At 27.3% G+C, this 16004-nt stretch overlaps 3 protein-coding genes across 3 annotated transcripts; all 3 read right to left on the reverse strand.

Moving 5' to 3' along the window:
- Positions 1-1605: 1605 nt before the first annotated feature.
- On the reverse strand, positions 1606-2730 carry LOC128195847 (F-box/kelch-repeat protein At3g23880-like). Its single transcript, XM_052874539.1, has one exon. It carries the CDS (start codon positions 2728-2730, stop codon positions 1606-1608), a length of 1125 nt encoding a protein of 374 aa, XP_052730499.1.
- Positions 2731-8802: 6072 nt separating this feature from the next.
- Positions 8803-9594, reverse strand: LOC128195848 (F-box/kelch-repeat protein At3g23880-like). The gene has a single exon (XM_052874540.1). The coding sequence runs from the start codon at positions 9592-9594 to the stop codon at positions 8803-8805; it is 792 nt and encodes a 263-aa protein (XP_052730500.1).
- Positions 9595-12649: 3055 nt separating this feature from the next.
- On the reverse strand, positions 12650-13776 carry LOC128195849 (F-box/kelch-repeat protein At3g23880-like). Its single transcript, XM_052874541.1, has 2 exons — positions 13271-13776; positions 12650-13148 (listed from the first exon to the last, which is right to left on the reverse strand). The coding sequence occupies exons 1-2, from the start codon at positions 13774-13776 to the stop codon at positions 12650-12652; spliced, it is 1005 nt and encodes a 334-aa protein (XP_052730501.1).
- Between the last annotated feature and the right edge of the window lie 2228 nt (positions 13777-16004).

Genomic DNA, 16004 nt, shown 5'->3' on the forward strand with positions numbered 1-16004 from the left:
AAAAGAATTTTAAAAATAATACATTCAGTTTTACATCATATATGTAAAGATATATTTAATTTTTTTAACAAAAATAAATTTATTATATATCAACTTACTCAATTTACAAATATTAATAATTTATATTATAATATAAATATTTAAAAAATGTAAAAACACACGCACGACAGGTTATAATAAATAATTTTTGGATTAATATATAAATAATATAATAAAACAGTTTAAGAAACAAATATTTTACTGTCTTACATTTGTGTGAAATTATAATTATTTATTAAATATTTTGTACCACATTACATAGTATTATACATTACATTATATTTTATTCCAAATTTTTTAAAATTATAGAATTTATGGATGATGTACTCTATACAAAATTAAGGAAACTTATTGAAAAACATATTATGTCTTTTTAACAAAATTAATATATATCCTTTTACAAAAATATAAGTATACAATTAAATATTATACTTTACTCAAAATAAATATATATTTCTATGATTATCACTATCTATTGATTACAATATTATTATCTATTATTATAATATTATAGATATTTAAAAATTGAACATACAGATGGTATGGTAGCTGTATTTTCGCTAATAAAAGTAAGAATAATATATAAATTTTGATTTTAGTATAACAAATAAAAACTACAATCTTATAATACAAACTTAATTCCGTTAATTTTATTAATAATTAATCACTATAATTTTCGTTTTTAATAGTTTTTACATGTGTTTTGTTTTCTTTTTTAAAATTTTAATTTTTAATAGTGTCCTTAATGTGAAGATAAATTAATATTGAGATGTTAAACAAAATTAACAAATAAAAAATGATTTAAGAATGTACACTATAGTTTTACTATACTAAAAAAATACTTCAATACTATTTTCATCCTGTGTTATCATTTATAAATGTAATCAATCGGCCTAAACTTCCATTATCATTTATAAACTCGGCTTGATATCATTTATTACTAAAAATTCCTTTTTGTTTTCTACATCTTTTTTTTCAAATTTATTTTTTAAATAAAAATTTTCAAATTAAAATAATTATTTTATCGATTTTATTGTATTTAAGTGATTTTTTTTTTAAATTTTTATCTGTTTTTTAATTTCACGGTCTTTTTAAATTTAATCATTTTTAATTAAAAACATTCTTTACAAAATAAATAAAATCTATTTAAAAAATTATTTACATTAATTTATATTTATATTTAGAGAGAATATTTACATAATTCTTGTATTTATTTTATCCTTCATAATATAATTATTAACCAATTTCTTAAAAGATATAATTGTTAACTGAAATATTTTGAAAATTACGTATATCATTGGAACAAAAAACTGAAACAAAATACCAAGAAAACCCTGCATGAACTACTAAGTGCAGATAAACAGAAACACCATGACAATTTTGAACCTTCTTCAAAGATACTGGAAACAATTTTGACAATGTACATAAAGGTTTAATTGTTTTTGCAGCCAAAACCAATGCAGAAACAAAAAACAATCATAAAACAAATCAAACTAAAGAAATACCAAAAATATGTTTGAAAAAAAAATTCTGAAACCACTAACATAATTTAACATAAATAATGTCTCAAATCAAGCTTGGAACATAGTGACAGGAGAAAATGTGACTGAGAGAGTGCTTGTAGTAAGCTTGAGTACGTTCTACTTTATTCTCCTTCAAATTAAAGATAATGATGATATCGTAATCATCCCAAAGCTGTGAATATGTGAGCAAGAGAAGATCACCCCACATGCACAAAGTCCGTAGGTAATCGTAATAAGGAGAGATATTCAGAGTTTCATAACTTACACTCATCAACCGACTCCAAGATCTGTCGTCTCCAACGTCCTTCAATGTCAATACAACAAAGACTGTCCTCCGTTCATCAAAAGAAACACAAAGACAATCATTCAAAATTCCCATAGAAGTAAATTCAGAATCTTTAGGAACGAGTTCAGGCACCGACAAATATCTGTTAGTATCGTTCTTTAGATCGTACGAAAATATTTGTAGCTTCGATTCTTTAGAAGAATGTCCTAACCAGTTAACAGTGCCATTCAGAAAGTATCCATTACTCTCAACAGTGAGAAAAGCCAGAGAGGTCATTATAGTAAGTCTCCAACGTACGTCACCCATGCAGTAAACCCACACACTCGTTCGATGTGTACTCCAATCCAAAACCATTACCACCACCTTGTAACTGTCCCTCCAATCATCGTACCCAAACCCAAAATTCATATCATATTGAACACCAATGCCGTAATTGAGACGCAAGCTTGGTGATGGTAAGGAGAAAGTCTTGGTGGAAGGGTTCAAAAAGCAGACCATGTGCTCTTCACACTCATACGTGGAAAGAGAACAATGTAGGGAAAGCAAACCGTTGCAAGAACCGAATAAATATTTATAGGGTTTGGGGCAGCGTAAGATACGACCGGCGGAAGAGGAAGTAGGGTTTTGGATTAAGCAAGGTAAAGAGCGTAAAACAGCAGAGAAACATTGCCTCTCTTCTATCTTTTTCTCCAGTAAGAGAATTTGTGGGTTTTTGGAGGACTTTTTAAGATGCAATTTCACCAAATCGGGATTGAGGATGATGGAATTCCATGTCTTTGAAACGCACCTGAATCGCATGAGACTCTCTACAGGAAGCCGTGACAGAATTTCCAATATCAGGTCATCACGATCACGGAGTATTCTAGCGGAAGAATTCGCCATCGCCATGTCTTCCTTCCACAATCCTAGTAATTGTTGCTCTTGAGAGTTAATTACTAGAGAGACCAATAAAGAATAAGCTATTCAGTTATTTGTTGCTTATAAATTGTGTTTTCTAAATGTTTTTATATAGAAATTGAAATAGGTTTTATTTTAATTTTTTTATTATAATATAATATTTTTTAATTATTTTTTAAATAATTTAATATCTTTAAAATATATTTTGTTTTTTTAAATATTTAAAATTATTTAATAAAACTATAACTAATGAAAAAATAAAAAGAGAAAAAAAAAATCTTTCAGTTTTGTATAAAATATTCGATATATATTTGGTTGTTATAAATATAAGAAACTATCATTATAATGAAAAAATAAAAAAAGAAAAAAAAATCTGTCAGTGTTATATAAAATATTCAAAATATATTTGGTGTTTATAAATATTTAAAATTATTTAAGAAACTATCATTATAATTAAAAATAAACTGTCAGTTTTATATAAAATATGTCAAAATAGCGATTACTAAATTCAAATTTGTTAAAACGTCAATATATTTAATAAAAATTTAGTTAAAATAATTAACTTCATGGTTTACAAAACTTGGGAGATTAAATTAAACTAAAATTTTGAAAACAAACTAATTTCAATGAAAAAAATATATTTAATTCATTTTTTAATTACATTCATTATTTTTATTGTAAAAAAATAGAATATGCAAAAACTCGTGTATTTTTTTAATGACAAAGAAACTTAATATAATATCTTATATCTTTAAAAAAGTAGTACGTATTTCGAAAATTATTAAATTAAAATTTCAAAAAAAACTAATTTTAATTTTTATTAAAAATTAAGAGGTAAAAATATATTTAATTAATCGTCATTTTTTTAAGGTAAAAATATCCTCACCATATTTGAAAAGCTTGCATTTTTTGTAAGACCATGAAAAATATTTAAATTTAATAAATAGTAGTAATTTTTAATTTTTATAAAGTTAATAAAAGTATGGTAAGAAAAAAAAATTAAAATTTATGATAGATAATAATAATAATAATAATTTCAGGAGTTTAAAAATTTGAGAATTTATTTTAGAAGGTTTAAAAAAAAAAAGTGAATAGTAAAAAAAAATTATACAAAATTAGAAGAGAAGTTTTACACGTTCCTTGAGTCATAAAAGATCAGCTCATAATTGAGAATAAAAAAATAATTTTTGTAATAGTAAATGAATAGTAAAAATGAATAGTAAAAATTGAATAGTAAATTTTTTGGCTATCAATAGCAAGGGAGGGAAGGCTGAAACTTGCACCAAAATTTTAGAAAAATTTGTGAGAGAAGAGAGTGGGAGGAAATTCTAGTTGTAGAGGGGAAATTCTAGAAGTTTTCGGAGAACGGTTTCAGAGGAGGAGATTAAGTCTGGAATAGAGGTAAGGGGAGTTACTTTTACGTCTTTTATTTTGTATTATCTTGAGTCTTGCATATGTAATATTTTGTTTTTGTTTGATCTTAAATATTGAATATGAAGTATTTTGTTTCTGTATGATCTTGAATTTTAAATGAGAATATGCTTCTGTGCTGATATGCAAGTGTGATAGTTGTAAAATGTGATGTTGATTATGTTATGTTGATTATGTTATGCCATTTGTATGTTATTAGTTGTTTCTTTTTTGTATTTTTGGATGGATTAGAAGTTGTCTAACCGGCTCTGCCAGATTCAACTTCTTATTTCTCCAGACCTGTTATTGTTCTTATTATTTAATTATATTGTATTTCTGGAAGGATTAGAAATTGTCTAACCGGCTCTGCCAGATTCAACTTCTTGTTTTCCCAAGAATTTTTATATTGGGATTATTTTTTATGATTGTCAAATACTTTATTCTTCTCTGACCATTTATAGTAATATTTTATTATTGTTAATTTGTTTATAATTATCTTGTATGAATTCTATTATGAATGTATATTGTGATGTTTGATATGAAATTATGCATTTGAAATATAGTATGAGTCTCGGGGAGAGACTCTATAATGGTATGGTATTAGTGTATATGTTGATGTTGAGGGTCCTGTTGTTGGTGGTAATCCTAAAACTCTAATAATTTTCCAGTCTCAATTAGAGAAGGATGTGTTATGTGGTGAGAGTAGTAGGAGGTCCTAGTCTATGTTTATAGACATTATGGATTAACCTTGTGGGTGATATGATATATTATATTTGGCCAAAAATTTTGTTGTTGAAATCACCACAAGTGCATGACCACCCGAGACTTCCATCAACATTATATCCGGATAATAGAGTCTAGTATGATAATTGCATCTTACAAGAATTTATGGTGAATGTATTACGTATAATAATAGTGTCATGCTTTTCTTTGAATTTTGCATGGTAGCTCACCCTTACTTGTTTGTTTGTGCCGGAAAAATCTTATTTTTGCGATGATCGTGATGATCGTATAATGTTTTTGTTATACGGGAGTAGATGAGGGAACGACGTCTGAACCAATTCAAGTGAAGGAGGAAGCAGCAGAAAAATGAAGAGTATTTTAAGAAGAAAAAATAAAATTAAGAGTGTTTTATTTATGTGTAAAAATATAATGTATTTCCAGTGTGAACCATTTTACTCATAAATGGATGATTGTAATAATGTAAAATATTTATATTATTAATGAAATAATTGGTGTGAGATGTTTTATATTTTGGGGTGTTACATTTAGTGGTATCAGAGCGATTCGTCCTTAAGACGACCTAAGAGTTGTGGATTTATCCTACGAACTCATATTATAAATCGTAATAACAATAATTCTCTGTGTGAACAGAGAAATGACACAAACAAGTAAGGGTGAGCTACCATGCAAAATTCAAAGAAAAGCATGACACTATTATTATACGTAATACATTCACCATAAATTCTAGTAAGATGCAATTATCATACTAGACTCTATTATCCGGATATAATGTTGATGGAAGTCTCGGGTGGTCATGCACTTGTGGTGATTTCTACAATAAAATTTTTGGCCAAATAGAATATATCATATCACCCACAAGGTTAATCCATTAATGTCTATAAACATAGACTAGGACCTCCTACTACTCTCACCACATAACACATCCTTCTCTAATTGAGACTGGAAAATTATTAGAGCTTTAGGATCACCACCAACAACAGGACCCTCAACATCAACATATACACTAATACCATACCATTATAGAGTCTCTCCCTGAGACTCATACTATATTTCAAATGCATAATTTCATATCAAACATCACAATAAACATTCATAATAGAATTCATACAAGATAATTATAAACAAATTAAATATAATAAAATATTACTATAAATGGTCATAGAAGAATACAATATTTGACAATCATAAAAATAATCTTAATATAAAAATTTTTGGGGAAACAAGAAGTTGAATCTGGCAGAGCCGGTTAGACAACTTCCAATCCATCCAAAAATACAATATAATTAAATAACAAGAACAATAACATGTCTGGGGAAATAAGAAGTTGAATCTGGCAGAGCCGGTTAGACAACTTCTAATCCTTCCAAAAATGCAATAAAATAAATAAGTAAAGCAATAAATAGTTTGGGGAAACAAGAAGTTGAGTCTGGCAGAGCCGGTTAGACAACTTCTAATCCTTCCAAAAATGCAATAAAAATAAATAAGTAAAGCAATAAAAGTTTGGGGAAATAAGAAGTTGAATCTGGCAGAGCCGGTTAGACAACTACTAATGCTTCCAAAAATGCAATAAAATAAATAAGGAAAGCAAATAAAAGTTTGGGGAAATAAGAAGTTGAATCTGGCAGAGCCGGTTAGACAACTTCTAATCCTTCCAAAAATACAATAAAATAAATCAGGAAAAACAAATAAAAGTTTGGGGAAACAAGAAGTTGAATCTGGCAGAGTCGGTTAGACAACTTCTAATCCATCCCAAAAATACAAAAATAAACAACTAATAACATACAAATGGCATAACATAATCAACATCACATTTTACAACTATCACACTTGGATCTAAACACAGAAGCATGTTCTCATTCAAAATTCAAGATCATATAGAAACAAAATACTTCATATTCAAGATTTAAGATAAGACAAAAGCAAAATATAGCATATTCAAGACTCAAGATAATACAAAATGAAATACTCAAAGTTAGCTCCCCTTACCTCTATTCCAGACTTAGTTTCCTCCTCTGAAACCGTTCTCCAAAAACTTCCAGAATTTCCCCTCTTCAACTAGAATTTCCTCCAACTCTCTTCTCTCACAAAATTTCTAGAATTTTGGTGCAAGTTTTCAGCCTCCCCCTTGGCTATTTATAGCCAAAAATTTTTACTATTCATTTTTACTATTCATTTTTACTATTCATTTTTACTATTCAAAAATTATTTTTTATTCACCATTCTCATCTTATGGAGGGCTTTTACTTCCTGCACCCCTTTATTACTAGATGCTTTGAATTGTGTAATGTGGACCACATAATTGTTTCATCTAATTTATGTTTGAATGACTATTATTTTTTTTTCTTTCGAAATAAACTATGGTTGTTTTATGTGAATAGTCTTTTTAGTTTCTATTTTATGCACAATATAAACAGGAAAATGAGTTGGGTTATGAATATGGCACTCTTCTGGTTGTATGTGTGCAGTTGAGGATTGATGACTATAATGATACATTTTAATGACTAATTTTAGTGATAAAAAATAATTAATGACTATAATGATAAATTTATAAACTAAAAAATATTTATAATTAAAATAGTTTTAAAAAATTATAATTACTATGTAAATTTATAATTAAAATATTTTTTTTATTATAAATTAGTTTCTAAATTAATTATTAAAGTTTTGATTATCAAAAGAATTAATCTTTAATTGAAAAATTAATTTTTAATTTAATCTCTAAATATATTTTTAGTTATTAAAATTGATTATTATTTAAAAAATTTCTTATAGTGAAATAATTAATAATCACAATTATGCTAAATTAAACTTGCATCTAAAATTTTGTTCTTAAATCAATCATAGATCAATTATCATACGACTCTTTGATTGTATTATAGTGTGTTCTAAATGAGTTACAAGATCTTATTTTCTCTAAAAGATATCACTTTATCATAAATTTGAGGATTGTTGAGACAAAATTTTTAAAATGTTATAATTGTATTTCTTTCAAGAATATTGCTCCCTCCATCACCACCAAATGTTCCCTACACCTCTCCATATCTTTTTTGTCCCTTCAATAATATTTTTTTACCGTAGTAAATTTTCACCCACATCCACCTACTTCATTAACGTACTATTAATGGTTCTCTTATAAGAATGCACCTCCACACACACAACCACATTACCCGTCGAATGACCACTGCACCACGAAAGCCACTGCACTATGAACCAAAACAAAAATGGAGAAGAAGTGCAAACGGATATGGAGAAGGAGAGAAAGTGAGAGTCGGGGGATGAGAAGAAACAGATTTGGAAGTGAGAGTAGGGGATGAGAAACAAACGGATCTGAAAACTAAAACAGAGAGTGGGAGACTTGGGGTGGTGGGGATTTAGGGTTTTAGAAAAAAAAAGAGTAAATAAATAAAGTTAATTAAATAAAGAGTAGGAGACTAATTTCTTAGCAGTGGTAGTGGTGACGCTATCTGCTGTGTTTATAATAAACAAAAGGTTAAGAAAATAATGGTTACAGAGAAAATCAAAATAAATAAATTCTGAAACCACTACCATAATTGAACATAAATAAATGTCTCAAATAGGCAAAATCAAGCTTGGAGCATAGTGACACGAGAAGATGAGACTGAAAACTTTGTTGTAGTAACCTTCAGTACGTTCTACCTTATTCTCCTTCAAATTAAAGATAATGATATTATAAGCCCCAATCTCTGAATATGCGAGAAACAGAAGATCACCCCACATGCACAAAATCCGCAGGAAATCGTAATAAGGAGAGATATTCAGAATTTCATAACTTACACTCACCAACCGACTCCAAGATCTTTCCTCTCGAACGTCCTTCAATGTCAATACAACAAAGACTGTCATCCGTTCATCAAAAGAAACACAGAGACAACCATTCAAAACTCACATAGAAGTAAAATCAGAAGCTTTAGTTTCAGGCACCAACAAATATCTGCAACTATCGTTCTTTAGATCGTACAAAAATATTTGTGGCTCCTCAAATTTCGATTCTTCAAAAGAATATCCTATCCAGTTAACAGTACCATTCAGAGAGTATCCATTATTTTCAAAAGTGAGAAAAGCTGGAGAGGTCGTTATAGTACGTCTCCAGCATACGTCACCCATGCAGTAAACCCACACACTCGTTCGTTGTGTACTGCAATCCAAAACCATTGCCACCACCTTGTAACTGTCCCTCCGATCATCGTACCCAAACCCAAAATTTATATCATATTGAACACCAATGCCATAATTAAGACGCAAGCTTGGTGAAGGTCTGGAGCAAATCTTGGTGGCGGGGTTCCAAAAGCAGACCCAGTGCTCTTCACACTCATTTGTTGAAAGAGAGTGATGTAGAGAAAGCAAACCATTGCAAGAACCGAATAAATATTTATAGGGTTTGGGACATCGCAAGATACGACCACAAGAAGATGGTGCAGGCTTTTGGATTAAACAAGGTAAAGAGCGTAAACGAGCCATGAAACATTGACTCTTGTATCTCTGTCTGGCCAGTAAGAGGATTTGTGGGTTTCTGGAAGACCTTTCAAGGTGCAATTTCACCAAGTAAGGATCGGATATAAGAAATTTCCATGTCTTTGAAAAGCACCTGAATCGCACGAGACTCGTCACAGGAAGCCATGACACAATTTCCAGTATGATTTCATGAGGGAGTATTCCAGCAGAAGAAATCGTCATCGGTCTTTCTTTCAAAATCATGTGAGATCGGCTGTGGCAACCCCAACATATAAGAATAGATACCATGCTTGAATCTGTTCCTCTGAAATGCTTGAATTAAAGTTTATTTTAATTTTTTATTATAATATCTTTTTTAATTATTTTTTTTATAATTTAATATTTTAAAATATATTTGGTTGTTATAAATATTTAAAACTATTTAAGAAACTATAACTATAATGAAAAAATTAAAAGAGAAAAAAAATCTGTCAGTTTTATATAAAAGACTCAAAATATATTTGGTTGTTTTAAATATTTAAAACTATTTAAGAAACTATAATTATAAGGCAAAAAAAAAGATAAAAAAATCTGCCAGTTTAATATAAAATATTCAAAATATATTTGATTTTTACAAATATTTAAAACTATTTAAGAAACTATCATTATAATGAAAAAATAAAAAAGAAAAAAAAATTGTCAGTTTTATATAAAAATATGTCAAAATAGCGATTACTAAATTCAAATTTTTTAAAACGTCAATAAATTTAATAAAAATTTAGTTAAAATAATTAACTTCATGGTTTACAAAAATTTTGAGATTAAATTAAATTAAATTTTGAAAAAAACTAATTTCAATTTTTATTAAAAGTTGAGAGACAAAAATATATTTAACTCATTTTTTTAATTATATTCATTATTTTAATTGTAAAAAAATAAAATATTCAAAAACTCATGTATTATTTTTAATGTAAAAGAAATTTAATATAATATCTTATATCTTTAAAAAATGGGTATGTATTTTTCCAACTTCTTTATTCTCTTATAAACTAACTAATTTATATGATAACTTGAAAGCTAAAACTTTAAACATTTAAAATAATATATCATGTTTAAAAGGAAAAAATATAAAATAAATAAATTATATAAATAAATATGTATTAAAAAATATTAAATTTAAAATTAATATACATGATAATTAAATTTTAAATTACTTAAATAAAAGTGTATGCATACGTAACATCGTCACATTTTTTTTTTAAAACATCACTCCTTCTCGTGTGTAATCGACATTAATACAATAATATTTGTGTGTTTATTTAATAATTAAGACGTTAATATTTCAAACATTTTTTTAAGGTTAAAAAAATTATTGCTATAGAAAAGGTAACGAAGAATTCCTCAAAACCCGTAGTCAAAGCGAAAATGCGTGACTTAGTATTAATGATAATCGTCATTTTCTTTTTAAGGTAAAAATATAGTCACCATAATTGAAAAGCTTACATCTTCCTTTTTTTTTTTAGTTTGCTCAACTTAATTTACTAGTTAAGAACATGCCAACTTTTACACTTAGAAATTGAATAAATTAGAAATTTTAACCTTTTTATTTCATTTTATTTGAAATTTAATTAATGTAAAAAAAAAACTAATTAACACATTCAACAAAAAAGTTTTTTTTTCATAATTTTGACATCTAATTATACTATAAAATTGGAAATATATCCTTTAGGTTATTAGAAGCCCTTTTATCATATTTAATGAATCTTTAATCTCGTTTTATATTACTATAAAAAGAATTTATACGAAAAGATTTTATGCCTAAATTACTGAATATATCAACTCACCCACTCTTCTTAACCATACACCTGGTAGAGATAAATTCTACATTAGTGGAGTTTTAGAAAATTACTGAAAATTTGAGTCAAAGTTTTCAATTGTGGAAAAATTTTATTTATAAAGAAAATTCTTAAATAATAACTAATTTTATTGATAAAAAATAATTAATGACTATAATGATAAATTTATAAACTAAAAATTATTAATAATTAAAATAGTTTCAAAATATTATAATAACTATTTAAATTTATAGTTAAAGTAGTTTTTATTATAAATTAGTTTCTAATTAATTATTATCATTAATTATTAAAATTTTGATTATCAAAAGAATTAATCTTTAATTGAAAAATTAATTTTTAAGTTAATCTCTAAAGATATTTTTAGTTATTAAAATTGATTATTATTTAAGAATTTTCTTATAGTGAAATAATAATCACAATTATTCTGAGGGCTTTGACTGTATTGTAGTGTGTTCTAAATGAGTTACAATCAACTTTTGAAGATTGTTGAGACAAAATTATTAAAATGTTATAATTGTATTTCTTGAAATCGGTCAACTTTGCTTGAAGACTCTGTTGCACACTCATTTTCTTTTCCCTAACTTTGTTCTTGCTGTAGTTTCATACAATTTATGATTTAAGATAAGAGATAATTTGAATTTTTTTTTCTTTCAAATTTTTTAATTTTCTTTAAGAATAAAATTATAGTAGAACTTTAATCTCCAAAATAGATAACACTGATAAATTTTAACAATATATTATCTTAACGGATTGGTGTTGAAACATATTGTCAAACAAAATTTTTTAAAAAAATAATACAATGATGATTGACCATATCAACATATTTATTTAAGGTTGAAATACATTTTTAAATAATATCATCTTAAACATAATATCCATAACATAACATTTTTGTTATAAGGACATCAAAAGATAGAGGAATAAATACGTAAAAAGAATAAGGCAAGTATCTGCATCAAAAGATGAAGATATTAAGGACAAAGTTAAGAAAATAAGCGTTACATATATAGGAAATTAAAATAAAGTCAACATAGTGGAAATTAAAAAATGATTTAGAATTCAAGAAATGCAATAAGAAAGACATCGGTTAGATAAAATCAAAAGATAAATTACATATCTGGTTTCTCAAGCACTTTCACTTTAATAATCTTCATTATCAACTTCACCATTCTACTTTCACTCCTTTTCTTCTCCATTTACACAAATAAGACAGAAACACCATGACAATTTTGAACCTTGGATTAGAAAATTCTAGCTCACTGGAAACAATTTTGACAATGTACATAAGTTTAATTTTTTTCAGCCAAAATCAATGCAGAAACGAAATTTTATTAATAGTGAAACAATCATGGAACAAATCAAACTAAGGAAATACCAAAATTATGTCCATACCTTTGAAAAAGTTCTGAAACCACTACCTTAATTTAACATAAATAAATGTCTCAAATAGGCAAAATCAAGCTTGGAACATAGTGACACGAGAAGATGTAATAGAGAAATTTCTTGTAGTAAGTTTGAGTACGTTCTACTTTATTCTCCTTCAAATTAGAGATAATGATATTGGAAGCACCCCCATTTGAATATGCGACAAACAGAAGATCACCCCACATGCACAAATTCCGCACCTTATAGTAATAAGGAGAGATATTCAGAGTTTCATAACTTACACTCACCAATCGACTCCAAGATCTTTCGTCTCGAACGTCCTTCAATGCCAATACAACAAAGACTGTCTTCCCTTTCTCTAAAGAAACACAAAGACAACCATTGAAAACTCCCATAGAAAGAAAAGCAAAATCTATGGGGACGAATTCAGGCACCGACAAACATCTGAAAGTATCGTTATTTAGATCATAGGAAAATATTTGTAGCTTCTTAGTTCTCGATTCTCCCAAAGAAGCTCCTATCCAGTTAACAGTGCCATTCAGAGAGTATCCATTACTGTCAAGAGTGAAAAAAGTCATCGGATAGGTCATTAAAGAACGTCTCCAACATACGTCACTCATGGAGTAAACCCACACACTCGTTTGACGTGTACGAAATTTCACAACCATTGCTACCACCTTGTAACTTCCCTCCTATCATCGTACCCAAACCCAAAATTCATATCATGGCGAACATCAGTGCCGAGACGCAGTCTTGGTGAAGGTTTGGAGCAAATTTTGGTGGCAGGGTTCCAAAAGCAGACCCAGTGCTCTACATACTCCTTTGTGGAAAGAGAGTGATGTAGAGAAAGCAAACCATTGCAAGAACCCAATAAATATTTATAGGGTTTGGGGCATCGCAAGATACGACCACAAGAAGAGCGTGCAGGCTTTTGGATTAAACAAGGTAGATAGCATAAACGAGCAGAGAAACATTGACTCTTGAATTTCTGTGTCGTCAGTAAGAGGATTTGTGGGTTTCTGAAAGACCTTTCAAGGTGCAATTTCACCAAGTAAGGATCGGATATAAGAAATTTCCATGTCTTTGAAACGCACCTGAATCGCATGAGACTCGTCACAGGAAGCCATGACAGAATTTCCAGTATGAGTTCATCAAGGAGTATTCTACCAGAAGAAATTGCCATTGATCTTTCTTCCAAAATCCTGTGAGATCGGCTGTCGCAACCCTAATATATAGTTTACAATATATAGTTTATTTGAGTTACGGGTTAAACGACTTAATTCACTTTTTTTTTTAAATAAAAAAATTATAATTTTTTATTTTAAATCTAAATAAACGTTACTAATGTTAAATTCTAAAGACAATTAAAAAAATATCATACAAATCTCAAAATATGTACAAAAAGCGAATAATTAAAATTTTAATATTGATAATTTTTCTATCACTTCCATTTATAATATTAGAGTCTTAAACAGATAAATCTATAATATTTTTCTCTCTTCAAACATTTCTTTTTTATTACCATCTACAATGTAATAAAATAATTGCTAACTAATAATATTGAAACACAAAATAATAAATAAATAAATAAAATTATGTGGGTTGGTGAGCCAACCCGGCTCACTACAGGTTTAACCCGGTGAGCCGAGTTCTAAGTGAGCCGGATTGAAAACTACTTCGCATAAAAAAATTACATTTTTTTCAAATTCAATCTGGCTCAAACTCTTGATAAGCTGGGTTGGCTCGCGGGTTACAACTCATTTTGACACCGCATAAGAAAATTACATTTTTTTCAAATCCAACCCGGCTCAAACCCGTGGTGAGACACGTTAGCTCGCGAATTACAACTCATTTTGACAGCAATAGAGTTTACTCCCATAAGAATAGATACCATGCAAATTGTAATTATAAATATTTCTTTTAAGTTTTAAAATAATTTAGAAACAACCTATTCACTTAATTTCAAACTGGGTCAATAATTTTTCTAACTTTCATTCATTTATTTTATCAATTTATATTTTCATGCATATATATTTTTTTCTCTTTATATTTCTAACAACTTTCACTTTAATCATCTTCATCTTCACCATTCTACTTCACACTACTTTTTTCTCCATTTACACAATTCCATTTTAATCTAAAAACACAAAAATACAATCGCTAGAAACCAATACATAAATTTTTGATTGATATTCACATAAGACAATTCAATAAATTAAACGTATTTGTAAAATTGATCCACGATACAAACAATTTACATATATATATATATATATATATATATATATATATATATATATATATATATATATATATATATGTATATATATATATAACTTTGTATTAACTGTGGAATCCAAAATACAAACATATTGTTTTTACAAAAATTAAAAAAAAATATAACTCACTAAACATGCATATGCCTTTAGACATACTTTTATAACCTTATTAGTAAATGATGTTGCAAACATATAAAAATTACACAAGTTGTTTCAGAATTTGTTTATCTTCTTTGTTCTTCTTTTCTTGGCCTGGTATTTGGAATTCGTGTTACTTGAAAGTGTTTCAGATTTTGAAATTATTTTTGTTCATTAACATACAAATTATTGTTAACCGGAATACATAATTTAATATTCATTTAATGTTAACAAAATTTTGAAATCTGATATTATTTTCTAAATATGGTATTGTTAACAGGATTTTTGTGGTAGAAGGTATTAGTGGACCGAAATATAGAATCAAGTATGTGTTTGTTGGTGATGTAGTCACCAAAATTTAGAATCCAATGTGTATCTCTATATATGGTATTGGTCACTAAATTTTACAATCCAATTACCTTTTCCAAATACACAATTGATTCTAAAGTCCAATGATTACACCACCAAAAAACAAACACTAAATTTTATATTTCGATTCACTAATACCTCGGTTTACCAAATCAGGTTAATGTTATTGAAGAACAATATTGAATTTCAAAATTCAATTTACATAATTTAAAGAGACAAAATGGGAAGGATAAGAAAAGTTGAGGGTCATGAAGAAAACATGAATGTATAAGAAGAAGCTCCCTTTAATCCAATAACAAAATTTTTCATACTTAGAACAAAAATAAAAATAATTTAAATGATTGTTTTTTTTACTAATTTGAAAAATTCAAATATATTATGATATTATAAAATTATAATTATAAAAGTAAATATAAATAATTTTTACAATAAAAGACAATTTTTATTTATTTTGTAGATACTTGTTTTTTATAAATAGTTATTTTAGTTTAGAAAATATTAATATAGAAAAAAGATTAGATAAAAAAGGGTTAAAATAAAAGCATAGTCACTTAGAAAATAATAATCACAATTATACTAAATTAAACTTATCTAAAATTTTGTTCTTAAATCAACAAGAGCATCT

Source organism: Vigna angularis, chromosome 3 (genome assembly GCF_016808095.1).
Source record: "Vigna angularis cultivar LongXiaoDou No.4 chromosome 3, ASM1680809v1, whole genome shotgun sequence".
In the NCBI taxonomy this organism is placed as follows: domain Eukaryota; kingdom Viridiplantae; phylum Streptophyta; class Magnoliopsida; order Fabales; family Fabaceae; genus Vigna; species Vigna angularis.

Excerpts from the sequence above, each read along its gene's own strand:
- LOC128195848 (XM_052874540.1), bottom strand. The coding sequence starts at position 9,594 with ATGACGATTTCTTCTGCTGGAATACTCCCTCATGAAATCATACTGGAA.
- LOC128195847 (XM_052874539.1), bottom strand. The coding sequence starts at position 2,730 with ATGGCGAATTCTTCCGCTAGAATACTCCGTGATCGTGATGACCTGATA.
- LOC128195849 (XM_052874541.1), bottom strand. The coding sequence starts at position 13,776 with ATGGCAATTTCTTCTGGTAGAATACTCCTTGATGAACTCATACTGGAA. Across the intron at positions 13,149-13,270 it reads GATAGGAGGGAAGTTACAAG|TAATGGATACTCTCTGAATG; the intron begins GTGGTAGCAATG and ends CACTCTTGACAG.